The sequence below is a fragment of the Salvia splendens genome, chromosome 4 (assembly GCF_004379255.2).
Source record: "Salvia splendens isolate huo1 chromosome 4, SspV2, whole genome shotgun sequence".
NCBI classification, from domain to species: domain Eukaryota; kingdom Viridiplantae; phylum Streptophyta; class Magnoliopsida; order Lamiales; family Lamiaceae; genus Salvia; species Salvia splendens.
This window is the reverse complement of record NC_056035.1, coordinates 40,762,341-40,782,749: the sequence shown is the minus strand read 5'-3', so window position 1 is coordinate 40,782,749 and position 20,409 is coordinate 40,762,341. Positions and strand designations below refer to the sequence as shown.

General features: G+C 38.0%; 2 protein-coding genes across 4 annotated transcripts; one reads left to right on the top strand and one right to left on the bottom strand.

Moving 5' to 3' along the window:
* Positions 1-2,199: 2,199 nt before the first annotated feature.
* Positions 2,200-7,542, top strand: LOC121800110 (myosin-11-like). 3 transcript variants are annotated; one of them, XM_042199675.1, is made up of 10 exons: positions 2,200-2,404; positions 2,520-2,763; positions 3,124-3,324; positions 3,414-3,536; positions 3,628-3,665; positions 3,748-3,850; positions 3,985-6,288; positions 6,527-6,679; positions 6,806-6,870; positions 6,984-7,542. In XM_042199675.1, the coding sequence occupies exons 2-10, from the start codon at positions 2,686-2,688 to the stop codon at positions 7,216-7,218; spliced, it is 3,300 nt and encodes a 1,099-aa protein (XP_042055609.1). In that variant the 5' UTR covers positions 2,200-2,404; positions 2,520-2,685; the 3' UTR covers positions 7,219-7,542. The 3 variants fall into 3 exon arrangements, with proteins under 3 accessions (XP_042055609.1, XP_042055610.1, XP_042055608.1); XM_042199676.1 differs by having other exon boundaries at positions 2,200-2,416; positions 3,988-6,288; XM_042199674.1 differs by having other exon boundaries at positions 2,200-2,416.
* Positions 7,543-9,693: 2,151 nt separating this feature from the next.
* LOC121800361 (protein LURP-one-related 11-like) lies at positions 9,694-11,128 on the bottom strand. The gene is made up of 3 exons (XM_042199931.1): positions 10,626-11,128; positions 10,308-10,541; positions 9,694-9,977 (listed from the first exon to the last, which is right to left on the bottom strand). The coding sequence occupies exons 1-3, from the start codon at positions 10,863-10,865 to the stop codon at positions 9,843-9,845; spliced, it is 609 nt and encodes a 202-aa protein (XP_042055865.1). The 5' UTR covers positions 10,866-11,128; the 3' UTR covers positions 9,694-9,842.
* Between the last annotated feature and the right edge of the window lie 9,281 nt (positions 11,129-20,409).

Here is a 20,409-nt window from a genome sequence, read left to right as displayed (position 1 = left end):
CTTGTGTTTGGAAAATATCAAGATTTTAAATTTTATATTTGATTTAAACATCAACTTAAAATATACTAATTATTCTTTTATTTATAAAAAGAATAATAATATAAAAATTTTAATAAATTATTAATTACAAATAATAATAATTATATTATTATATTTATTATTACGATGTATTGTTTAAATATGGATTATTCATCATAATATATAATAATCATAATAAATATGATTATTATTATTATTATATTTAAAAATATTATAATTGAATAAATTTTATAATTCAAAATTTCCCTACGACTTTATTGATTAATTATTAATTTATAAAATTATTATTATTATTATTATATGATTTATATTATATAGTCATATTTTAATTGTTTAATAAATTATTAATTATAATAATAACAATTATATATAAATATTATAATAATATAGTTATAATTATGATAATTTTAATTATAGTTATTTATTATACTGAAATGAGTATAATTTATAATTTTAAATTATTTTGAAACATTGTAATTAATAATAATAATAATAATAATAATAATAATAACTATACTATATTGCATTAAACATGTAGGAATCCTAAAACTGGGAAAAAGAATATCTAAGAAAAGTTAGGATTTAGAATCCTGGAAAGTTGTACTAACTTTTCTTGTTCTCGGATTCTGATTACTTTCTCAGTTTGATTAAAAACTAAAACAAACGCTAGGAATTTAAAATTTAAGAAATCAGATTACTTTCCCAGACAGAATCCTGACAATCAAACATGGTCCAAATATATTGAGCAAAGATAAATAAAAACATCATTAAGTTTTATGTTATTTTTTGTTTTATATTAGTATTATTTTTAGTTTTTGTTATTTTCCTTTTGTATTTGTTAGTTTGTTTTCCTTTTTTCTCTATTTAAAAAAAATACTTTAAATTTAATTTTGGAAATGATTCGATTAGTATTTTTATAAGGAGGAATCATCGATTATATAAGAATATTTTTAAAATAGTAAGATTAGAGGCACCTTTTTTAAAAGAAATTAAATGATTACCATAATTGATTCGTTTATAGTCACACCGTAAGGTATGGGAGCTTGGTTATTTCATAAATGGGATGTCGGTGGTTCCATTTGGTAATATTTACAGAAAAAATTTATTGTGTGACAATAACTACTCCGTACTATGATAAAATATTAATAAGTAAATAATATAAATATGCAAATGAATAGGGAAATTAAATGTTATCAATCACTTAACATTTAATAAATTCTATTCAACTTTGATACGAAGAAGTTTTCAAGCATTCTTATTTAACTTGTCACGCCCGATATGAATAAGGAATTTTTAAAAAATATTCTTATTTAATTAATCACACGCCTAATATGAATACGGATTATTCATATCGTTGTACAGTTTTACAAATTAAATTAATATCCATCAATTAATTTCCACTATCTATAATAACTATTTCATATTTTGGACTCATTATTAATTCTTCAATATCAATAGAGATTGAAAAATACGAAACATTAAAACTGGCCTGCCTTTATAAAAGAAAAGCTCTCTTTAGGTAGACTATATAATTTATAGTTAAAACAAATGAAGAACAATTTATCAAATAAAATAAAGAATTTTGCCAAGATTATTGCTACCTTTGACTTTTGTTTTCTCCGCCGTGCTAAATGCATATTCTTAAACTTTTATTTTTTAATTCGTAATATCCAATTGCAATAAAATGGTTGCTTTTTTATGTGGTGAGAACATAAAGTGATTTACTTGCAATTATTTGAATATAAAAAATAAATTCACATTTGTGCATCTCTAGACTCTAGCAATTATGTCGCACCACTTATATTTCCAAAATTGATTTCGAGTTTAGTGGAAAGGAAATTAATATTGTTCTAAAAATAAACAAATTAATAGCATAATTTAAATTTATCTGTTACAATTCCATATCGACCCCCATATCAAATGAAAACAGCCGTTATACAGAGGGCACTTCCGTCAACTTAGACAAATATCATGAGCAAAAATCCAGAAATATGAAATGAAATTACACCTAATAAATTCATAGTTATCTTAATTTGACCACAGAAGCTTCCCACTCCCTTTATTTAATTCCTCTTTTTCTACTACCAAGAAATATTAAATACATTTCGAAATGCATAAAAACGGAAATTTAAATAATAAATAAAGAGTTGTCATAATAATGCCTCTCCCATTCATTCATAGAGAAATACTGTTACGTACAAAAAAATACAGAGAGAGAGAGAGCAGATTTTAGTGAGAGAAAACCGTTTCTAAGCTCATAGAGCATTGAACGCAACGAAAATAGCAGAGAGAAGCACCTTTAGATCTGCGTTTCGCTGATTTCTCTCGTTTTTAGTTGCAGTTTTTTCAGTTTCGGCTTTAACAAGTGAGGATTACAGTGAGTTTCATTCAGCATTGATCCGCGGAGTCAATTGATTGGCCACTTGAATTTTGTTCAGTGACTGAAGCGCGTTTCGGTTTTGTTTTGGCTTTTTTCTTAGCTCGGAATACGAATTGGAGTTCGGATTGCATTGATGGTGTTTTGAGTGGATGGTGATTCTGCGGCGGCGGTCGCCGGAGCTCAGGTGAGCTTCTGGCGGAGCTCCGGCGGGTTCGTGAAGAGTGAGATCAGAAGGTAATGCTGTGCTGCGGGTGAAATAGGGCAAAATGTTCAAGTCGGCGAGGTGGAGGAGCGAGAAGAACAAGGTCAAAGTAGTGTTTAAGTTGCAGTTTCATGCAGCTAAGGTAAATTTTGCTCTCTGATTGCGCATGTTGTGTTTGTTTATTTGTATTAGTGTGTGCCTTTTTTTTGATTGGATGTGGTAATGCATTTGAAGATTGAAGAGCAAAGCAAAACAGATTGGATCTTTTGTTGTTATGGTTGAGTTTTGGTTTGGAAAAGTGGTGATGTGATGGGAGGTGTTGTGAATTGATATGCTAGATGTTGTTTAGCATTTGAGTTTTATGTGTATTTTGCAATGGATTTGAACTGATATTGTTTTTTCCATCATTCTGTTTAGAATCTTATTCTGGAAACTTGATTTATTGAGGCCAAAATTTGATGAAATTATTGAACTTGTGATGATCACTCTTTTGAAATGCTAGGTGCCACAAATTGGAGGGGATGCATTGATGATATCTGTTGTTCCTGCGGATGTTGGGAAGCCCACAGTTAAATCGGATAAGGCATCAGTTCGAGATGGGAGTTGTTTCTGGGAGAATCCAGTGTACGAGACTGTGAAGTTCAACCGAGAGCCAAAAACAGGGAAGATTCAGGAGAGGATATACTACTTTGTTGTAGGGACGGTATGGAATGTTACGCAGATGATATTTATGCTTTGCTTTGCTGCCAAGCAGTGATCAAAAGCTAACATTTCTCTTATATGGTGCAATAGGGGTCGTCTAAAGGTGGAGTTCTTGGAGAATCCTCAATTGATTTCTCAAACTATGTGGAGTTAAATAAGGTTTCCTTGGTCGCTCTTCCCCTCAAGAACTCAAAAACCGAAGCTGTATTGAATGTAAGTCCTCCCATTTGAAACCATGACATACATTTGTTTAGCTTGGATTGATGTTTCTTTATTTGCTTACTATATTAATGTATCTCTACAGTTATCAATTCAGAGGATGCAAGACTCTACTGATGAGAGGTGCTGTTGATTATTTTAGTTATTTTTTCTTTAAACTTGTTACTAAGCTCCAATGAACTGAGAGTGATTATTGTTCCTGCAGAGAGATTGAAGAAACTGAGAGTGTGAAAATATATAAAGAAAACAGCCTCAAGTCGCAGTTGGATAACGGTGACAAAGATGGAACCGTAAAGAACAGTTCTGATGTAATCTCTCTTTCTCACATCTTGTTTTGATAATCTACTTTTCTTGGTAACCTTAAACTCAAGTTGATAATCATAATGTTGAAGCAAACTTTGTTTCATTGGTAGTTATTGTGTTTTGTTTCCTTTTCTTTAAGCAGCAGGATCTGCCATTGAACAAGACTGTTTCCCCCATTGTTGAATTTAATGGCAACCGTCGAGCATCTAGTGGATCTGATCTCACAGTTTCAAGCTCTGATGGCAGTTCTGGAGTTGAGATACCATGGCAACCTCAAATCAAGAATAGCAGCGTCCATCAGGAGCCAGCTGCAGTTCCACCATCTTCGAGGCCCAACTCTGATGCTTTGCCTGCAGTATATGAAGAGCATCAAAGGTCACAGTGGGATTGGTTAGGTAGTTCTGCCCTTGAAGTTAGTACAGACGGCTCGTCTGACACTCCAAGAGATACCTTCCTGAGGCAGAATTCAGATGAGTCCTCGGATATTGTGATAGAGAAGCTCAAATCTGAAGTTGCTGCTTTATCTAGACAAGCAGAGATGTCTGAGTTAGAACTTCAAACTCTTCGGAAGCAGATTGTGAAGGAGAGCAAAAGGGGACAAGATCTTTTCAGAGAGCTTGCTTGCGTGAGAGAGGAAAGAGATGCTCTGAAGGGAGAATGTGGTATGCTCAAAGCTTCAAAGAGTCGAGACGAAGGAAAAAATCGAACTAATTCGCTAGTTGAGGGAAGGGAGGGTTATGCAATGGTTGAAGAACTGAGACAAGAGCTGAATCATGCTAAAGAACTAAATGCCAATCTCAGAGTTCAACTTCAGAAGACGCAGGAATCAAACTCTGAACTATTGCTTGCAGTGAAGGACCTTGATGACATGTTGGAGCAGAAAGATAGAGAGATATTGAACCTCTCAAATGGATCATCAACTAAAGACATGGAAGAAAAATCTCACAAAGCAGGCGACAAACGTCAATTAGACAATGGCAATGATGATGAAGAACAGAAAGCTCTCGAGGAGCTCGTGAAGGAGCATGATGATACCAAGGAAGCATATCTTCTAGAACAACAGATCATGGACATGCGTACTGAAATAGAAATCTACAAGCGAGACAAAGACGAACTTGAGATGCAAATGGAGCAGCTTGCTCTTGATTATGAAATCATGAAGCAAGAGAATCATGAAATGTCATATAAGCTAGAGCAGAGCGAGCTTCAGGAGCAGCTGAAAATGCAGTATGAATGTTCGTCAACGTATGGTACTACTCATGATCTTGAAAAGCAGATAGAAAACCTAGAGAATGAACTCAAAAGGCAATCAAAAGAGTCTGCAGATGCATATCATGAACTTGAAATGCAGATAGAAAACCTAGAGAATGAACTCAAAAGGCAATCAAAAGAATCTGCGGATGCATTTTCCAAAATTAGTGAATTAGAAGCTCATGTCAAGAGCTTGGAGGAAGACATTGAAAGCCAAGCACAAGGGTTCGAAGCTGATCTGGAAGCTCTTATGAGCTCGAAAGTGGAGCAGGAGCAGAGAGCTATAAGAGCTGAAGAAACATTGAGAAAAACAAGGTCGCAAAATGCTAGCACAGCAAAGAGGATTCAGGAGGAATTTAGAAGGCTTTCTGTGCAGCTGGCGACTACATTTGAATCCAATGAGAAACTGGCCGCCAAATCTCTAGCAGAAGGAAACGAGCTTCGTCTACAGAAGTTCCATTTAGAAGAAGCCATCAAGAAAGCTTCTGAAGAACATCAATCAGTCAAGACTAGCTATGAGGATAGTTTGAGTCAGCTTGCCAGTCAGGTGAAATCCATGGCTAATCAAATAGAAAAGATGCAGTCAGACATTGATGAAAAAACATTGCAGCTTGAAAATCAGAAAAAGCAGACCGAAGAAACCCAAGGGCTCCTCGAAGACGAAGTTTTAAAGCTCAAGGATGAGATTGAGACATGCAGGGCAGTGAATAAAACATTGTCGGAGGACTTAAGGAGTAAGGAGGTACTGTTGCATGAGTTGGAACAAATGAGGAAATCCGTTAAGGAAATGGACTCACTTGTGGAGCAAGGGAATGAAGAAAGAACTGTGCTAGAAAACAGGATTACATCGTTGGAAAATGATGCTAAGAACTCAGAGAAGGAATTGAATAACACGAGATGTCTTCTGGAAGAAAAAGAATCGATTGTTTGGAATTTGCAGGCAGAGCTAGATTCCCTTCATTCACAGTACGATGAAATAAAACATTCTCTATCTGAGCATGAGTTGGAAAATGGGGAGTTGAGGGAAAGAGTTTCTCAATTAAAAGAAGACTTGAAGAAGAATGCAGATGCCCTCAGAAGCATGGAGAAGAAGATGAAGGATGTAATCAAAGATACTTCGAAAACTATCAAGCCTGTTCTTCGTGGCTCCAAAGAAGTCGCGGTTCTTAAGGAGAGAATTAAGCTACTTGAGGTAAATCTGCACCTTATTGACTCTTGTCATATGTTATTATTCATGCTGTACTATAACGCATCCTCGACTACTAAGAGTAACAATACGGTGTTTCTTAAATTTTTGGTAGTGCTAATTGCAGATTAATGTTCTTTGGCCCATGAATTATTTACTTTGTTTTTCTTTGATAGACTACTTGTCTTAGTTCATTTAATGGGCTATGATATGTCAGATTTTGATTCCAAACTCATGATTTCAGGGTCAGATCAAGTTAAGGGAAAGTACTCTGGAAATATCAAGTAATGCATTTCTTGAGAGGGAAAAGGATCTTCATTACAAAATCGAAGAGTTAGAACGACGAATGGAAATGCTCAACCAAACCACCATTCAATATAAAAATGCACTTGAAAAGGTGTGTAAAATTTGCTGTGTTTGCTTTGATCTGATTAGGCTTAGAATCTCCACAGTTACATATTGGGTACAAATACAAACTATTTATTTCACAGGTGTCTGAACAATGTTTCCTCCTTAATTGCAGATTGCTGATGCTAGATCCGTTGAAGAATCAACAAATGGTGATGAAGATTCATCCACTCTTAACCGGTACGTGCCATCATCTATGCATTTTTCACACTGCTGATATATAAATCCACTCTGCTTGTAAATGGTGCTTAGAAAAAAGATTGAATCTAAAGCAAATACATCGATATTTGCAGCCACAACGACAGTCTACCAGACGCACAAGAATGTTCTAGGCATCATGACGAATTAACGAATGAAATGGAACTATTGAAGGAGAGGAACACATTGATGGAGGCAGAACTGAAGGACATGCAGGAGAGATATTCAGAAATAAGTCTCAAGTTTGCAGAAGTTGAAGGCGAACGACAACAACTCGTGATGAAAGTACGCAACCTCAAGAACAGGAAGAATCATCGTAGCGCTGCTTAAACCTTTTCAGTTCAGTATGTAGGTAGTATGTAAACCGGCGCTTGGGTGGACTCATATCGACAGATTTTGCAGAGTATTTTCAAGAATAAGTTTTTTGTAAATTATATATAAATGTGGTTGTTTCTTCATTTCATTGAATGGAATACAAAATCTTCAAGGGTCATTTCACCATTGCAGGAGTCTGCCTCAGTAGCTGATTCTTTTTTTTTTCCTCTTTTTCTTTCTTTCTTCTTTTGATTCTGTAATATACTTTACTTTGTGGGCATATGCAGAGACTGGTGAAGTATTTATTTATGAATACTTATATCACATAAATTGTTCTTATATAGATGCGGTTATTTTTGCAACATCCAATCAAACTTCTCTCCAAATAAAAACGGCATTTTAGAAGGCTATATGTATAATTAGATGAAAAATGTTGTGGTCATCTGCTAATTCTAATTTTTTACTCAGTTTTTTTATTTATTTATAGTTCTTAGATAGTAACTACATGGGAAAAATAGCACAATGAGGTCTAGCAAATCTTTAGTAGTCCTGATGAAAACTCTTTAGGGTGTAATTTATTCAGGTTGGGTATGGGTATGGGTATCTGCACTTGCAAAATCCTATTTTTTCCTATTCGATCCCGACCTAATTTAGCTTCCCGGGTATCTGAATACCCGCATCGGGTATCCGTACCCGAAACAACCCAAATTATCCGTATTTGTGTGCGTGTCTAGATCAATCAAGATCCAAATACAGTATATACTCCTCTATTATTAATCAAGCCAGGTATATTAATCCCACCATCTACCTTTAATTCTACATCACTTGTTTCTGCACATAAATAGAAATAAAATAAATCACCAGACTATCATGGCTTGTGACACTACAAATAAGTCGGCATCATCGACATTAAAGTCAATTTCCACTACTTGCAGTATTATAGGCTCCATATATATCCAAATTTACAAGATGCAAAAATAAAATTTGGACATCTAATTGGCATGTGGCTTTTTCATGGTGTAATTGGGTGGGGGAAGGGATAACTAAACTCTTATCTATTTTGCTTTGGAAAATGACTCAAATTAAAATAAGATGAAGATAAGTATAATTTTTAATCAAATGGTAGTGGCTGCTTGGATTAATATACTAAGACAAACGTAGTTGTTAAACTTAACATTCTTTGGATCAAGAACTAATTTACTTATCTATATGTATTGTGCACGGATGGACTCTCCAAAATGTGTGGTTAAAGTTGTGACAAGCACTTATAGTTATTATCATAATCATTATCAATATTAATTGTTACATTCATTGAGGCATCATCATTAAGTTAATGTCCTAGGTGATAGCATGGTCTTATTAGAATTTTGAATTTAAGAGGTCCGGTCAACGAAATTTGACCAATAATAAATGTGACGAGACATTTAATTTTTAAATTAAATGATATAGCGTCGATCTACGTTCCGCGTAGATGACCGTAGTATATTCACTTTCTCAAATCATATTCCCGGTGAGTGAGAAAAAGTGGATTAAAGTTGGTCATATTGTAGGTTTTAATAAAGCTATGAGATTAAAGCTTAGGGAGTAATTAACTAGTGTTAATTATCTCACATAGGAGATTAGACACATCTTTTAATGTGTATTTATTAAGTGACTTTACTACACTTAATAATTATAGTGGACTAAGATGGGTTGAAGAAGCCCACACGCGCGCCGAGCCGTGCCCGCGCCTTGGACTTGGACTTGGTGCTTGGGCCCAAACTTAATGTTTTGGACCAACGCTTAGTCGGCGAGACCAGTGGCATGACACATCGTCAACTATGACGCAATCAAAGTCTACGAGGCTGCCACGTAACGAAGTCCACGTGTGAGGATGAATTGGGCATGTATCGCGTCTAGATTCATCGTCAACCTCTCCAGCTTTCAAATCCGTAATGGCCAGCCGTTACAGCCACGCCATGATGACAGCCATCAAGGCTGAGTTGACCCTGCAGTGGACTAGGCCTATAAATAGGCTAGTCATTTCTTGCATCAATATAAAACATACACACAAAGCATCATACTCTCTCTGCATAGTCTTTTCTTCCCGAAGCTCTGCCCTCTCCTCTTCCAGTTCGCCGGAGCTCTGCTGATAGCGGTGCTGCTTCACCAGAGACGTTGCCGTTTTATATTTGGGGACGACACGCCAAACCGAGAGCACTACCGGAGCGTATCTCGTCTTGCGGAAAGAAGACTTTCCTCGACTCAGCTAAGTTTGATTTCATTGTTTTCATTGTATTTTCAGTTTCTGTTCTTCCTTCTTGGGTTGTATTATGCTCAATTTTGTTTGTCTCTTGTAATTCCAGTCATTCTACCAACAGGTCTATTTGCAATATTCACAAGAAAGACAATATTCCACGTGCTACGATCTGAATAAACACATGTTTTCGCTCTTTAACAATTAGACTAGAGGTTGATGCCAAACTTCTCATTCTTGTCGAGACCCGCATAAACACATATAATCATGTCGTCATATATTAATATGTACATGAACTACAAAATACATAAAACCTTTTCCGTATTCAAAAACCTAATCGATCATCTCTACGTGAATTTCTCTTCTAATTTCCACATAAAACTTTGTATTTATATACACATATTCACATCCTATTATTGATCAAACCATAGATGGTGACAAGAGCCATAATTAGAGATTGATCAGCATTTGATTCCACCATTAGTGTAACCACGTCATTTCCCAATGGAACTCCTTCTGATGATTGCTTTTGCACTGCCTGCACAAACACAAACACACACATAAATACAAGTAAATTTCCAATTAATTGATACAAGTAAAAAAAAATTTCTCTCGAGAAATGTCACGTAATTTATTTTATGTGGGCACCATCCCGTTTACTAGTACATTATTTGCTTAGTTTTACGCATTTATTTTGATGTTTATAATTTTCAGATAATTTGTAACAATAAAGTTTTTTTAAGAAATTAGAATCGAACTAAATATACAAAACTCAATTCAAATGACACTAACTTGAACTAAACGAGAAGTAGCGCTCATGTAAGGTATGCAACGTAACATGTGTCTCGTGTAATAGGGTAAGCATTACCTCAGCAAGAAGGTGGCCTGAAAATTCATCTACAATCTTGAGTGAAGCTTTCCCTTCCAATCCTATGATTCTGTAATAACTTTCACTATTTTCCTCCAATTTAAGAACAACACGGCACGAAATTTCTCTCCCAAAAATTGTGTGATTTCTCCTCACTTTAAACCATGGCTTCTTCTCTTCTTTGCCACCTTTTGAGTGTTTAAAACCTTCCCAAAACCCCAAAAAATATAGTTTCTGCAAAAAAAACAAGCATAGATTAATTAATTAACCAATTAAATTCCATTCGAATAATGAATGAATTTATGCAAAAAAAACTACCTTTCGATACATAGAGAACAATGTTTGGCCAGTTGAATCCATGAGATAGACTTTTCTGCTGCATTTTTGCTGATAATTATCGACTCGGAAAACGACTTCACCTCCTGAGTTGAACACAGTGCAGCCGTTTCCATGGAACACCAGAGATTTCATCCACACTGTGAATGTTTCTCTTTCCTTCTCCGATGAAGAGAGAGAAGAGCTACTCACTGATCTATTTGGGTGTATTTTTGTCATCATGGGATAGGTTTCTTCAATAATATGAATGTATATATAAGTTTATGGTGATGGATAATAGTGATCGATAATTTGAGTGACGTTAGGAAGTGAATACCTAAAGGAAGAGCTACAGAGTAGTTGGTCTTTTGTTTAGGCTCTTGAGTAATATTATGGTGTCGTGTGTTGCTTGGACTGACCACCAGTGACACTTGCCATTTTGTCATTTCGAGTTTTCCTTTTTTATCAAAAAAATATAAGTGGATAATAGTCGTGTAAATGACGAAGTTTGGTCGATTCAGGGCGGACCCATAGGGTTTGAGAATTTTAAATCATGAAATTTTGATTTTTCTTTTTGCAATTGTTCCATCCATGTATGAAACAACGTCTATTTGTGACGCTCAAAACAATGTCGTTTTATTAGTGATTTTGTTTTTAACCTCTTGGGACTGATCAAAATTTGAAAAACTTTGAGATTTTAAGTGACTATTATTATTCCTCATGTAAATCATGTTTCATGCTTGGATGATCTTGTCTATATATATTATGTACATGCATGTAGGGACGTAATCCACAGTTAAAAAGGATAATTAAATTAATTAACCATATTAAACCATTGAAGAAGTTTAGAGGTTTTACTAATTCTAATCGGAACTTATCTATCTAAAATATTATTGGAAACCATGATTGGTTAATTTAATGCAGTTTGTGATTATTAAATTATACTATTTCACTTTAGTAGGTAGCTCTTGTTCAATGAATTAATAAGCAGAGATTAACTAAGAAATAAATATTAGTTGTAAACCAGCAACTATCTACGCAGCGCCAGCAATATATATGAAAATTTTGATGGTGATAATGCTAATATTTGTAATTTTGTTGCAAGTTGTTGCATGCTTCATTTATTATATGTACTTTTTGGTTAAATTGAATTGTGTGTGTAATAATTTGAAGTTAAATTGAATTGTTTGTCTAATAATTTATGTCAAGCCATTGTTGACTTAAATAGTAATTTTTCAACTTGTTTTAAGTAATAAAACTAGATCAAGCGGTAGAGCGGTTAACATCTTAAACCAGAAGTCTTGAATTTGAAACCATCGTGACACAACCTTTAAAAAAATTAATTTTATCTATAAAAAACTAGGTATCATACACCATCTTAACTCACTAGTTATTCTTGATAGGACACTTTCTTCGCTAACCAGATAAATACGTACATGATTAACAATTTGAAATAGGCTATTTGCATCGTTCTACATATACATGTAGATTGTAATAGATAAGTCCATATCAACTATCCGAATCACTTTAAAAATATATTCTCAAATAAAATTTAACAAACATAACTTCTACCATTCTTTTTATATACGTTCACTCTTATTATTTTACACTTGTGTAAAAGTGTTGACTCTGTGATATCGTGTCAATGCATGAATGTATGTCGGGCACAATATAATTAAGAATTTTTTAACTGTCGAAAAAGTATGCATGATAGTGCCGGATCATAGTTTTAATTAAATCTCTTTAATTAATTATCGAAGATAATGTAATGTCCCATCACTTAGCTAAATATAACACTTAATTGATTATGCTGTTAATTAATCAAGGTTAGTGTTTATTAGTGGAATGTGGATTGATGATATTGATTCCAATAATGACCACTTCGCCCTTTAGCCGGTGGTTGATTAGTGGAACATGCTCTATATTTATTCCACATCCAACCTAAGTCTTCATGATCGAAGGGCTAAAATGATTCTAAGTTCTCAATATGTAGAAGTTGATTATGAATCATTAAGATCTGTAATGGATTTATCACCTTATTAAATGAATTTGTGATTTTGGGTTCAAATTAAATTATGAATAAATTCATACATATTTTGGTTTGCAACTTAAATAACTATTCATAATGGTGTAGTGAAAGCCCACTTTCAATTAATTGGACCTTTTTGGAGTTGAAAGTCCTACTCATCAAACCCCACCAAAGATCAAAGCCCATTTTGAAAAGATATATTTATGATAATGGGCTTGGGCTTGGGCTTATTAAGATAAATATATGTAAAAAAATTGATTTGATATGTACTTCATTATCTATTTATATTTATCCATATCATATGGAATTTTCATCCTAAACTTTTCATTTGCCCAACTTTGGAAATTCTAGTTAAATTGTCAATTAAGAGAGGTATAATTGCTAATTAAATTGTACTCCTTTTGGTGAGAAAATAAAAAAATCCAATTAGAAGCATGAATTTGCAAATTTGCAGTTTCATCGTAACTAGTCTAGTTGTATTAAATATAGAATTTTCTGGCTAACACACTATTTATAGCTAATTGGATAGCTATGATTATGAAGAAAGCTAAGAGGAAAGTACAATAAATGTTCTTTGTTCCTACCTTTGAAAGCACGAATAGTAGCTCATGAATTTATAGTGTTATACTTATAGAAGCAGCTGGACCACCCCCACCCCCACCCCATTTAATTTGTCATCTTCTTTTATTTTATTTTATTTTATTTTATTTTATTTTTTATTCGTAAAATTTATTAGCTTTTTAATATGTGAGCTATGACCTATATGGCATAGTTTTCTACTTGTGATTAAAATATTATTAGCTTTTTAATATGTGAGCTATGACCTATTACAAGCTATAATCCACTATGAGTGAATGTTTAGGTATCAATCAAAACACATAGATTGTGCCCAAATTTTTCAACACCTACTTACTTTGTTTAGTTATCATAAAGTATTATTATTATTATTATTGAAAGGCGATTATTAATTAGTAGGAGTAGTATTTCTGATTAATTATTCAGAGACATTTCTTAATTAGCAGGCTATCATTCTAAATTGAGCCACACTAATTATGACCAAGTTTTTATGATAAAAATACATGAATTTAATAGGACCAACTTTGACAGGGCAATGATCTTGAATCTTGAAGGTGTGTTCAGATAGAAACATAATTCAATGTTTTCAGGTCAAACTATTTTTTTTTATTACATAGCATATACGAGTAATTTAATACATGGCGACAGCCGCACTACCATTGTCCAGTTTTAATAATTCTCAAGGGTGTTATAGATCAAATTTTACATAAATGGTACGGACTACAAACCCATTAAATATGAGGTGCAAATCAATTAAATAAGAGTAGGTATTAATGCATTTAATTAAAGGCATATGAAGTTGTTAGGATAGTACTACCATCATGGCTTACATATACTATAGGATTGGAATAAGTCACAAATAGCAACTATATAAATATCACAAAAACCTTCTTTCAACAATTATCCCTTCACTACCCTTCATAATGTTCAGCATATAATTTAAATTAAACCTTAATTGCAAACAAATCAATCTACTTTAATTCGCGTGTATTGAAAACTAATCAACCTGGAGATTATTTTTCAGTTTATTTGGTGGAAGTTATAATTTCCTTTAGATTTTTCTTTAATTAATTTTACCGATACAAATTAATAGAAACTTAAATTGCACTTCTAACATTTGTATGTGTTGCTGAGAATTGCAAATATTAAAAATAAATAATTAAAAATAAGTTTGTATTTATGTGAGAAGGGCGTATGTGCAGGCCAAGACCAAGAGACCTTCACCTATAAAAGTAGAAATATTTAAAGTGGGATACTGATGGAGTACTAAACAAGCCCAACAGCAGTGACGGCCCATCAACCCAAAGCCCAAGGAAGAGTATGAGTTCGGCATTACCAAAGAGTTCGGCCTCAGCCTACAGCTCGGTAAAAGCCAACCAATCAAGCTCTGCTCTCAAGTCGGCACCAAGCTCTCAGATCGGCAACCAAAGCAGTTCGGTCTCAGTATTCGACCGAACAAGGAGTTAGTGGACCCATGCAGGATTTCCACAACTTCCAACACACCCACTACCACGTGGTGTCAACTCAGGCCACGATCGTAGGCCATGACCTACACGACATCCACGACTTAGTGGTGATGCAAGCCACGATCTTAGTTCATTGTATAAATAGAACTTAGATCTGGTAGAAAAAGGTTAAGCTCTCTAGAGATAAAACACCATATAGCAAATAGCAAGTTTGTATTTGTAAGCTGTAGAAAACAGATCAAGCAATACAACTCTGCCCCCTTTTCTTCCCGTGGACGTAGATTTACCTCAGTAAATCGAACCACGTAAATCCATTGTGTGTTGATCTACATTTATTTTGTGCATTTACAAACATCAGAAATTCGCGGACTCATCACTGGCGCCGTCTGTGGGAAACAGAGAACAAAATGTGTGATAAAGCGAATTTTTGATCCATTTTTTCCACCCAAAAAATGCATACCAGATCGCAGAGTACCCGTATTCCCGCCCGTGAGAACCAGGAGGAAGCCAATCCGTCCCACAGGTCTGGAAAACAGCCTAGGGATAAATCCACCACCAGTTCTCATGGCGAAGGAACAAGCCGCTCCAAAAATCGTCCCACAGTCTTCCCAGCAGCCTGATTTGAATGAGGCTGTCAAGCTGTTCTTGGCTGAGAAGCAGGATGAGTTCTTAGCCTTCCTGCAAAAGAGCCAACAGACGAAGACGAAAACGGTAGATTCTCCTTCCTCGTCCAGACATGAAAGTCACTACCGCAGTAGTACCGTGTCTTCCAGGAAGAAGAATCCTCAACCCCGACACATTCCTGTTCCTCCTCGGTACCGGAATCACAGGAGATCTCCATCTCCTCCATACCGAAGAGATGTCGGGTTCGCCATGTACGGAGCATTGAAGACTCCGTTCTCGGCCGATATCACCCGAACTCCCCTTCCACAGAACTACCGAACTCCGTCGATAACCTATGACGGACTCGTGGATCCTCATGACTTCCTGGGACGCTATCAGTATAATATGGCGAACCAAGGTCTCAATGAGGTCCATATGTGCAAGCTGTTCCCCGAGCTGCTCATCGGGAACGCCAGAAGGTGGTTCGACAGCCTTCCTCAAGGCAGCATTAGATCCTACCGAGATCTGATGGATGCTTTCCACAGGAGGTTCTTTCAGAAAGCGGAAGCCCGGAATACTTCGGCTCAGCTGCTTTCTATACGTCAAGGTCGCGACGAAAAGATCAGCGACTTCCTGACGAGATTCCATAAGGAATGCCTACAAGTAGATAATCTCAATGATCTACTTGTCATTTCGGCATTCCAAAATGGAATCCTGCCCGGAGCTCTCTACAGAAAGCTCGTGGAATGCAGTCCGCAAACAGCTCAAGAGATGTGGGACATTGCGGACCAGTTCTCCCGAGCCGATGAGGCAGACCGTCAAAAACGGTCTTTAGACAGCTCATCTAGAGGAGACGAAAAGAAGCCCGATCATAGCGATCAGAGGCTTCCTCGCCGAACACCTTCCCCATCAAAGGAGGGATAGCGGTCATCCGAGGTGATCGAAAAAGAGCAAGTGTGTTCGCAGATTGCGCTTAAAAGTGCCGAGCAATCAGTTCGGCACCATCAAGCATAGCAATCACAGCAGCCGGAGTCAGAGGCAGACGGAATGACCGAAGTCACACCGGAGCCGAACTCAATGGTGTACGGCACTGAAGCTGAGATTCCGGTTTAGATCGGCATACCCAGTCCCCGAACTCAATTTCTCCTCAGAAATGAATGGTGACGGAATGAGAGCCGAACTAGATCTTGCCGAAGAAAGAAGAGAATTGGCCTGCATAAAAGCAGCCAAGTACAAGGAGCAAGTAGCCCGGTATTACAACCAAAGGGTGAAGAAGCTGCAATTTCAAGTGGGAGATCTCGTCTTGAGAAACAACGAAGTAAGCCGAGCAGAAAAGCTGGGCGAACTCGAACCCACATGGGAAGGTCCATATCGGGTGTCAGAAGTCCTCGGCAAAGGGTCTTACAAATTGACTCAAGTGTCAGGAGCACAAGTACCCCGAACATGGTACGTTTCCAACCTCAAAAAGTTCCATTTGTAAGAGACAGTCCGGTCAGTCGGTCTTGAGTCCTGTTCGGTCAATGTGCTTTATTTGGTTTGCTTGGTTTTTGTTCGTCTCTATGTGCTTTTTATTTGTCTATATGCGTTTTGTCTGTCTATGTGCGTGTCGTCTCTTACAAATGTTACTGAGGTATCTTGTTCTTCGAAGGCTGATCCCCTTCTTAGAACATATACAAGCCAACGATTGTGCGTCAAAGCTTCTAAAGAGGATACAAGACCACAATTCAGCTTAAACAAGCAGTTCGTCCGAAACGAGCTGCAACAAGCCAACGATTGTGCGTCAAAGCTTCTAAAGAGGATACAAGACCACAATTCAGCTTAAACAAGCAGTTCGTACGAAACGAGCTGCAACAAGCCAAAGATTGTGTGTCAAAGCTTCTAAAGAGGATACAAGACCACAATTCTGCTTAAAAATCAAGCACTTCGTCTGAAACGAACTGCCACAAAAGTCCGATTCTCGCGATTAAACTTGCCTGAATTAGGACAAGGGAAAGTCCAATCCATGCGATAAAACTCGCCGAATTAGGACGACCAAGTTCGGTCAAAGCAGTTTACCTCATAAGACCGAGGACGACCATGTCTAGTCAAAGAGGTTTACTGCATAAGACCACTTCGGTTAACTGGGAAAGTCCGATCCACGCGATAAAACTCGCCGAATTAGGACAAGGGAAAGTTCGATCCCGGCGACAAAAATCGCCAAATTAGAACACAAGCCAAGTCCGGACAAAGATGTTTATTTCATCAGACCGACAAGCCAAGTCCGGACAAAGATGTTTATTTCATCAGACCAAAGACGAGTCCGGTCAAAGATGTTTATTTCATCAGACCAAAGACGAGTCCGGTCAAAGATGTTTATTTCATCAGACCAAAGACGAGTCCGGTCAGAGATGTTTATTTCATCAGACCAAAGACAAGTCCGGTCAAAGAAGTTTACTTCATAAGACCGAGGACAAGTACGATGAAATTTTTCGCTAAGCTGTAAATACAGTGTTAGAAGCGAAAACAAAATTTCATTTTTCAAATCTTGTTCGGCACACAACTCCGCTACCCTACGAGATGGCGTTACGCTATTACAAAGGACTATTCTACTGTCCAGGGTTGCTAAAGTTGAGCCATCTATTCACAAAATCCTCGTGAAGCTGAGTTCGGGCGTTCCAGGCAGCCGCAGAATAAGCAGGTCGACGAGATGCTCTAATCGACCTGCCACCTCTTCTCTGAGCCCGGGAAGCCCTAGCACCTCGGCGGCGAAGAGTCTCTTCACGAAGCATTTGCCGATCTTGCTCACTCATAACCACAGCTCCTCTGCGAACTTCAGTCCGTCCTCGACTTGACGTCTCCGGTTGTCCCTGAGTTCGTTGCTGACTTGGAGTAGGGTTTTGAGCAAGTGAATCAGAGGTTTGAGCTGGAGTACTAGCATCTGTTGGCGGGAAATGCCGGAGGAATCTCTCAATTGAGGGACGCCGGGCAAGAACAATGTCGTACCGAGAAGCCCAGCGCCGCAATGATTTCACGACTTGTTGGCAAGCCGAGCTCTCCAGCGCATTGTTCCTCCGGAGTACATTATACTCCTCCCACAGTTCGTCAACTCGTTCCTGAACTTCTGATATGGTCATTCCCCCGCGCACACGGATGTAATCCTCGTACGCAGTCCTCTCAGCAATGGTCGTATTCAGCTCGGCCTCCAGATCATTCTTATCGGACTCTAAGTCCTTATTATCGGCCTCCAGCTTCACTAAACGAGCCAGAAGCTCGTCATTCTTCGTCTGATCGGCTATAGCTCTTTTCTCAGCTTCGTCTAAAGCCGAAGAGTACAGCCGTTTCCAGTGAAGTATCTCCAGCTCCTTGAGAGTTAAGAATACAAAGCAGCTACGTCAGTTCGGCATTTCAGCTTACCGAGCAGGTAGTAAACCACAACAGGAGTAAGAGAGTACGAAAGGCTAAACGAAGACACAAGAGCAGAAAGAAGAATTTTTTCATTCATAAGAAAAAAATTTTTCTATACAAGGAGGGCTTCAAGGCCATTTTACATAAAGGAAGAAACTAAACTAAGAGAAGGGAGACGAAATCATACTTCGCTAGCTTCGTCTCCGCCTTCTCGGTGAGGTTCAGCTTCCTTCTCCTTATCTGCTTCAGCTTCAGCCTCTGCCTCCTTGCTCTCCCCAGCCTGCTCGGCGCCACCGTAGCCGATCTGCTGCGCCTCCTGATCGGCCTGCTTATCGCCGACCTCTTGCTCCAGCGGCTCGGCCTCACCCTCTCCGTTGTAAGTCGAAGCGGGTGAAACGGGTCCCACGGAGGCAAAGATAGCCTCCAGGTTCTCGTCCCGATCAGCTCGACAACTCCGGACTCGGTCTGCAGAAAGCAGGACCGAGGACGAAGCGAGCTCCTCAAGGAGCGGCAGATTCTGAAGCCGAGCTGCTATCTCTCGGCTGTACAGAGGTAGCACGACGTCGGCCCCCTGCTCGCCCTTATCGGTAATTAGCCTTACCAGACTACCGACAAAAGCCGAGAACTGGCTGCTCAAAAAGAGTTTCTCCGTGTAAACACGGAGAGCCTCCCCCTGGGCGACCACGGCGGCAGCATCACTCCGTTTCGTCTGCTCTCGCTGGATGACGAGCTGGTTTTTGGCAAACTGAGCTTCATCCTGGGCCGAAATCCTAGCAGCTCTGGCCTTCTCAAAGTTAGCCTCAGCCTGTTCGGCCCGATGACAAGCAGCCGCCAACTTCCTCTGCATCTCAGCATAGTCATTGGACGCTTTGGAGAGCTCGACGGCGACGAGCTTGGAGAGCATATCGTTCCTCTGAAAATGGATAAAGAAAAAAGTCAACAAAGGGGCCACAAAAAATACAGGAAAAAAGCAAGACCATAAAGTCAAGAAGAGAATTCACCTCGGCAAAGTCCGTGGGCCATAAAAACGGCTCACAGATATGTTCCGAAGGAGGCGCCAAGACCACGTCCTTTTCTGGCGCTCTCGGGGGCTTCTGGGCCCTCCCCTTCCCCTCTGCCGAAGTCGACTCCGGCTTCTTCGGATCCGAAGAGGTTTTTTGCCTTTTCGGAGTCCTCTCGGCATCAGACGCCGAGCTGGTGGTTTTCGGCCTCTCCGGCTCCTGGGACTCCGAAGATTTTCGGGTAGCCTTGTTCAGCATGAACACTGCCAAAAAGCAAGAAAACAAGGTTAGTTTTCTTCGTTAAAGCAGTAGAGCATAAAGATAAAGAGAAATCCTCACCCTCGGCCTCTTCGTCCGAAGACGAGATATTGAACACGAGGTCGCCCTTGACGAGCTCAGTTTCCGAATACTGTTTCCTAATCATAGGAATCTTATTGAGCTCGCCCTCGAGCTCGGCCAACGGTTCTAACCGAGGATGGGGAATCACGGACTTCGGCCTTCTCCAAGGAAAGCCCGGAGCCGAAGTCCTATTATAAAAAAAGAAACGGTTTTGCCATTTCGGCCACTTGGTTTTGCAGAAGGCCCTAAAAGGCTGTAAGGGGATCAAGTAAAACCAAGATCCTTTCCTTTTAAACTGGAAAAAATTAAGGATTGCCCTCAGAGACAGATCCTTATCTAGCCTACGCAGTTCGGCAGCAAAAGCCGATAAGTGCCTCCAAGAGTTCGGA

What these genes read in the sequence shown, in the direction of transcription:
- LOC121800110 (XM_042199675.1), top strand. Translation starts at nt 2,686, where the DNA reads ATGTTCAAGTCGGCGAGGTGGAGGAGCGAGAAGAACAAGGTCAAAGTA. An exon ending in ACTACTTTGTTGTAGGGACG is followed by an intron (nt 3,325 to 3,413) that starts GTATGGAATGTT and finishes ATGGTGCAATAG; the next exon opens with GGGTCGTCTAAAGGTGGAGT. An exon ending in CCGTAAAGAACAGTTCTGAT is followed by an intron (nt 3,851 to 3,984) that starts GTAATCTCTCTT and finishes CTTTTCTTTAAG; the next exon opens with CAGCAGGATCTGCCATTGAA.
- LOC121800361 (XM_042199931.1), bottom strand. Translation starts at nt 10,865, where the DNA reads ATGATGACAAAAATACACCCAAATAGATCAGTGAGTAGCTCTTCTCTC. An exon ending in TGTTCTCTATGTATCGAAAG is followed by an intron (nt 10,542 to 10,625) that starts GTAGTTTTTTTT and finishes TTTTTTTTGCAG; the next exon opens with AAACTATATTTTTTGGGGTT. An exon ending in CAGGCCACCTTCTTGCTGAG is followed by an intron (nt 9,978 to 10,307) that starts GTAATGCTTACC and finishes GTGTTTGTGCAG; the next exon opens with GCAGTGCAAAAGCAATCATC.